Genomic DNA, 7,115 nt, shown 5'->3' on the forward strand with positions numbered 1-7,115 from the left:
TTACCCTGTGCTGTTTAGCCTCATTTAGGCAAGAGCTCTGCATCTCGTCTGCACTATACCTGGACGCGCTTAATGCTGATGCTAGATGCAAAAAGTTGGAAGTGCTCCATTCCCAACATTGACATCCGTATTGAGCATTAAAAAATCTAAAGGAACAGGTTGTTATTTCTTACGGTATATAAAAAATAATTTGAAGAACCAAATTACACCTGTACGCTTTGTCACTAAAACAGTACACATGCAAGAAACAACTAGTAACTGCAACAGGCACCACACAAGTAAGGTTGAATGTCCAAAGTAAAGGGTAAATGTTAATTATGAAAATGAATATGCAGAAACCAATGCTGCTCTTCTGTATTTTCTGACTAATGGCTTGAAGGAAAAATAGTTAAGTAAAATTCCTTCTAGTTGTATAGGGCTCCATGGAACTGCTGTTTCTACAATCAGTTGTAGAAAAAAATGGAGATGTACATGAGCCTAATGTGCTCAAAGGAATATACGGCTTGGTGGATGCAGGGTCATTGTTTTCCATAATCATTACACCGGGTTTCCATTCGTGTTGGAGGACAAACAAACACAGCCAAAGGCACAAAGGGAGTGAAATTGCTCTTTGAGAAACATAATTAACAACCTGCGAACAAAGTCAGAAATCGCATATTTCAAAGCTGCATATTTCCATGATTGTTAGTGGTTCTTATGTTTAAATGACCTGCTAAGCATGTGTTGTTATCTGTGTGCATCTTTTTCAGAAGTTGATAAAATGTTCTTTCCTGCAGGAATGAAACAGCCGTCTGCTTTTGTGCCCATGACTGAAAGCAATTCCTTTCAGCCCCAGGTGAAGACTCTGCTTTCCCCATCAATTGATGCCAAGCAACAGTTGCAACGTAAAATTCAACAAAATACACTGAAGAAACAACAAGAGCAGAAACTTCAATCTCCACTACCAGGCGAGCAACAAGTGAAGAAACTAGAAGGTGCCACTGTTGGAGGAGTGGCCAACATCCCTAATGGAAGCCCTGCCCTGCTTTCGCCTCAACCTACCATTGGCATTGTGGTGGCAGCTGTTCCCAGTCCTATCCAAGTAGGTTTTTCACAGTTCAATATTAAGACCAAATGAATAGGCAAGGAATAGCAAAGCATGGGCTGTGAGAAAAGTCAAAAATCCGGAATAAAAATGCATTATCTGGACTATATTACTTGTAAGTTTACATTAGCAAAGTTACGTAATTTAGCTGTGTCGCACTTACTAATGGGAATTGGTGGTTTAATTGCACCAGCACTGCACTCTCAGTTGTAAGCCCTAAGTTACATTCAAATTGCTTTAATTTTCATAGTTTCCATGCTTAACTGGCTGGTTTATATGATGAGTAGTGATAAACAACAGTGCATTTCACTTCAGAGAGAGGGAGTAATGCAGTGCATGTTTTGGCCTACCCCATAGAATTACACCTTTTGGTGCTTTCCTAATGGAATAGCATTGATCGTGATTACACTTCTTGTCCCCCTACTGTCCTCTCCCCAGAAGCTAGTCAGCATAATGGTGTGTTAAACCACTGGGGGAACCAAAAAAGAGGGCAAATGGGGATTTCTCCCCTCTGCTTATTTATCTAAGTATGTGCATGTAATATTTTAATACAAGGGCACACAAGACTTTGGGTCTTCCCCACTTGCAGAGTAAGCCTGGTATTTCATTGTTACTCAATATGTGTTGTTTATACAGTGTCTGTGAGGATATTTTCCCTCCAAACTTAAATATCATAAATCCACCCTGTATAAAGCCACAGAAAGCCATTAGAAAGAGATTGTTTTAGAATGGCTGTCTGCTAGCAAAGAAGCAAAAAATATGCCTTGAATGCCTGATGTCTCTGGGGGTAAATGCGGTGTATAATGTGGCTTTGAGCTGCACAGATCAGAAAGGCCCCAGACTCAATCCTTGGCCTGTGATGAGTTAGCTGATATCAACATGGGTGACAGTGGGGTGCTAAAACTGCTTTTGACTACTTCAGGCTTCAGAGAGTTAGGGTTCCTGCTTCAGATCCTGCTGGGAAATGCACGTATGGATGTTGAATAAAGGCAGTATTGGGCTCAGCTGTGATGCTATTTATGGTCATGCAGCATGTCAACACCCGCTAGCTGGATCTGGTCAAGGCATCGTAAGGCTGCTGATGTTCATGAACCATATCCCAGCACAAAATACCACTTTCGGGGAAGAGTAGAAAATTGGTGAAAAGTATAACATATGAGAGTTCATGATACATCAAACAAACTAACGAACTTGGTACATTAAATTTTTATTTACTATTGATAGAGATTTTTGCAAATGCGAAAGATGCTATAATACAACTCATTCGAGCAACCTCAGTTTTCTCTGACTGGCTCTGTTTAAAGTTTCACAAGGCTATTAAGTGTTAGCCTTGGCTCAGTGGTAACACTCTTGCCTCTGAGTTGGAAGGTTGTGAGTTCAAGTCCCACTCCATAGACTTACATGTAATCTAGGCTGACACTTCTGTGCTGTCCAAAATGCTGTCTTTCGGATGAGATATAAGAACGTAAGAAATAGGAGCAGGAGTCGGCCATCTGGCCCCTCGAGCCTGCTCCGCCATTCAACAAGGTCATGGCTGATCTTCGACCTCAAAGCCATTTTCCTGCACTATCCCTTGATGCCTTTAATATCTAGAAATCTATCGATCTCTGTTTTGAATGTACTCAATGACTGAGCCTCCGCAGCCCTCTGGGGTAGAGAATTCCAAAGATTCACCACCCATCTGAGTGAAGAAATTTCTCCTCATCTCAGTCCTAAATGGCCTACCCCTTATTCTGAGACTGTGACCCCTGGTTCTTGACTCCCCAGCCAGGGGAAACATCCTCCCTGCCGGGCCCTGTAAGAATTTTGTATGTTTCAATGAGATCACCTCTCATTCTTCTAAACTCTAGAGAATACAGGCCTAGTCTACTCAATCTCTGCTCATATGACAATCCAGTCATCCCAGGAATCAGAGTGGTGAACCTTCGTTGCACTCCCTCTATGGCAAGTATATCCTTTCTTGGGTAAGGAGACCAAAATTGTACACAATACTCCAGGTGCGGTCTTACCAAGGCCCTATATAATTGCAGGAAGACATCGTTACTCCTATACTCAAATCCTCTTGTAATAAAGGCCAAAATACCATTTGCCTTCCCAATTGCTTGCTGCACCTGCATTCAGCTTACACTGACTCATGTACAAGGACACCCAGGAACCTTTGAACGTCAACATTTCCCAGTCTCTTACCATTTAAAAAATACTCTGCATTTCTGTTTTTCCTACCAAAGTGGATAACTTCACATTTTTCCACATTATATTCCATCTGCCATGCTCTTCCCACTCACTTAGCCTATCTCTAATCCCCTTGAAGCCTCTTTGCATCCTCCTCACAACTCACGTTCTCACCTAATTTTTTGTCGTCAGCAAACTTGTAAATATTACATTTGGTCCGCTCATCCAAATCGTTGATATCGATTGTGAATAGCTGGGGCCCAAGTAGCGATCCCTGTGGTACCCCACTAGTCACAGTCTGCCAACCTGAAAAAGACCCGTTTATTCCTACTCTCTGTTTTCTGTCTGTTAATCAATTCTCAATCCATGCCAGTATATTACCCCCAATTCCATGTGCTCAAACTTTGTTCACCAACCTCCTGTATGGGACCTTATCGAAAGCCTTCTGAAAATCCAAATACACCACATCCACTGGTTCCCCCTTATCTATTCTATCAGTTACATCCATAAAGAACTCCAATAGGTTTGTCAAACATGATTTCCCTTTCATAAATCCACATTGACAAATCCACATTCTGTCAAATCCGATTATTATTTTCAAATGTCCTGATATCTCATCCTTTGTAATAGATTCTAGCATTTTCCCAACTATTGATGTCAGGCTAACAGGTCTGTAGTTCCCTGTTTTCTCTCTCCCTCCTTTCTTAAATAGGGTTACCTTTGCTACCCTCCAATTTGCAGGAACCATTCCAGAATCAATAGAATTTTGGAAGATCACAGCCAATGCATCCACTATCTCTGCAGCCACCTCTTTGAAAACACTGGGATGTAGATCATTAGGTCCTTGGGATTTATCGACTTTCAGTCCCATTAATTTCTCTGGCACTTTTTTTTTACTAATATGAATTTCTTTGTTCCTCATTCTCTCCAGGCCCTTGGTTCTCTCGTATTTCTGGGAGTTCTTTTGTGTCTTCTTTCGTGAAGACAGATACTAAGTATTAAACCAAGGCCCTATCTGCCCTCTCAGGTGGGCAAAAAAGATCCCATGGCACTATTTGAAAAAGAGCAGGGGATTTCTCCCCAGTGTGCTGGCCAATATTTATCCCTCAACCAACATCACTAAAACATTATCTGGACATTACCTCATTGCTGTTCGTGGGACCTTGCTGTGCACAAATTGGTTGCCATGTTTCCCTACATTACAACGTTGACTTCACCTCCAAAGTAAAACGCTTTGGGGCGTCCTGAGGTCATGAAAGGTGTCATATAAATGCAAGTTCTTTATTTTATTTTGGTAACAAATGCTTCTAGTGTCACCAGCAAATATGAATATTTAGTACAGTGTCTTAAAGTACAATCATAGAAAGGTTACAGTATTGAAGGAGGCCATTTGGCCCATGCCTGCTCTATGCAAGAGCAATCCAGCTAGTCCCACTCCCCTGCCCTATCCTCGTAGCCCTGCAATTTTTTACCTTTCAAGTACTTATCCAGTTCCCTTTTGAAAGCCATGATTAAATCTGCCTCTTCCACCCCCCCAGCAGTGCATTCCAGATCATAACCACTCGCTGCATAAAAAAAGCTTTTCCTCATGTCACCTTTGGTTCTTTTGTCCGTCACCTTAAATCTATGTCCTCTGGTTCTTGAGTCTTCCGCCAGTGGGAACAGTTTCTCTCTATCTATTCTGTCTAGACCAGTCATGATTTTGAATACCTCTATCAAATTTCCTCAATCTTCTCTGTTCCAAGGAGAACAACGCCAGCTTCTCCAATCTATCCACATAACTGATGTCCCTCATCCCTGGAATCATTCTAGTAAATCTTTTTTGCACCCTCTCTAAGGCCGTCACATCTTTCCTAAAGTGCAGTGCTCAGAACTGGACACAATATTCCACTTGTGGTCGAACCAGTGTTTTATAAAAGTTCATCATGACTTCCTTGCTTTTGTACTCTGTGTCTCTATTTATAAAGCCTAGGATCCTGTATGCTTTTTCAACCGCTTTCTCAACCTGTCCTGCCACCTTCAACGATTTATGCACATATACCCCCAGATCTCTCTGTTCCTATACCCCTTTTAGAATTGTACCCTTAAGTTTATATTGCCTCTCCTCGTTCTTCCTACCGAAATGTATCACTTCACATTCTTTTGGGTTAAATTTCATCTGCCATGTGTCTGCCCATGCCACCAGCCTGTCTATGTCCTCTTGAAGTCTATCACTATCCTCCTCACTGTTCACTACCGTTCCAAGTTTCATGTCGTCTGCAAATTTGGAAATTGTGCCCTGTACACCCAAGTCGAAGTAATTGATATATATCAAGAAAAGCAGTGGTCCCAGCACCGACCCCTGGGGAACACCACTGTACACCTCCCTCCAGTCCGAAAAAAAACGTTCACCACTACTCACTGCTTCCTGTTACTTAGCCAATTTTGTATCCATGCTGCTACTGCCCCCTTTATTCCATGGGCTTCAATCTTGATGACAAGCCTATTATGTGGCAGTTTATCAAACGCCTTTTGAAAGTCCAAATACACCACATCAACTGGTTTGCCCTCATCTACCCTCTCTGTTACCTCATTAAAAAACTCTATCAAGTGAGTTAAACACTATTTGCCTTTAATGAATCGGGGCTGGCTTTCCCTAATCAATCCACACTCATCCAAGTGACTGTTAATTCTGTCCCGGATTATCATTTCTAAAAGATTCCCCACCACCGAGGTTAAACTGACTGGCGTGTAGTTGCTGGGTTTATCCTTCCACCGTTTTTTGAACGAGGGTGTAATATTTGCAATTCTCCAGTCCTCTGGTACCACCCCCCTATCTAAGGATGTTTGGAAGATTATGGCCAGTACCGCTGCAATTTCCACCCTTACTTCCCTCAGCAACCTTGGATGCATCCCATACGGACCAGGTGACTTAGCTACTTTTAAATACAGCTAGCCTTTCTAGTACCTCCTTTATCAATTTTTAGCCCATCCAGTATCTCAACTACATCTTCCTTTACCGAGACTCTGGCAGCATCTTCTTCTTTGGTAAAGACAGATGCGAAGTACTCATGTAGTACCCTGGCCATGCCCTCTGTCTCCATGAGTAGATCTCCTTTTTGGTCCCCGATTGGCCCTACCCCTCCTCTTACTACCTATTTACTGTTTACATGCCTATAGAAGACCTTTGGATTTTGGAGAAGAAAACAATTTTTTCTTTTAATTTCCAATTTTTGTTTTTATTTCCTTGTTATTCTCTGGCTTTTTCCTGGGCCTCTTCCAATCTCAATCTAGCTGGTTGCTTATAGACATGCTGTAGGGGAGAGAGAAGGAGGTGCCCTCAGTGTTGATAAATTGTTGGCCTTTCTTATCTGCTATTGGCTCAGAATTATTGAGCATTCTGCAGGAAATTCATGACTAACAGAACCTCATCTGTATCATTCTGTGATGCAGGGCATTGCACTTTCCCTCCCAAATTCTCCATTGCACAAGATAAAAGCTATTTCTAATGTTTCAATTCCCTACAGTAAAACTACTACCAAAAAGTAGTTGAATATGATGCACTGCAGAAATTTGTGTATGACTTGTGGAGAAAATTTAAATGGGGAAAAAAAGCTTGTTAGTGGCACAAATGGAATTCAGTTCACGTAATTAACTTAGAGATATTTTCAATAACCGAGGGTATAGTGATTTTAATTTTGAAACTAGCTCTGGAAGTCAGAATAGGATATTTTTACCCTAGTTCACTTGAATATGTTTACCCAATTCACTGCAATATATTACACTGCAATATATTACTTTGCCATATATTACAGAAAAGTAATATGTGGCAAAATTGTTAGTAGTTCAGTCTTCTGTTTACATTTGATGTGAAGTACAA

At 41.4% G+C, this 7,115-nt stretch overlaps 1 protein-coding gene across 2 annotated transcripts in view; it reads left to right on the forward strand.

The window, feature by feature from the left end:
- Nucleotides 1-7,115, forward strand: part of LOC137301848 (DNA-binding protein RFX7-like) — an 86,842-nt gene that overhangs the window by 67,419 nt on the left and 12,308 nt on the right. For both annotated transcript variants that reach the window (XM_067971524.1, XM_067971525.1), the window contains exon 8: nt 777-1,081. In XM_067971524.1, the coding sequence (XP_067827625.1) occupies nt 777-1,081 (305 nt within the window). The remainder of the gene's footprint in view (nt 1-776; nt 1,082-7,115) is intronic.

This window comes from Heptranchias perlo, chromosome 34 (assembly GCF_035084215.1).
Source record: "Heptranchias perlo isolate sHepPer1 chromosome 34, sHepPer1.hap1, whole genome shotgun sequence".
NCBI lineage: Eukaryota > Metazoa > Chordata > Chondrichthyes > Hexanchiformes > Hexanchidae > Heptranchias > Heptranchias perlo.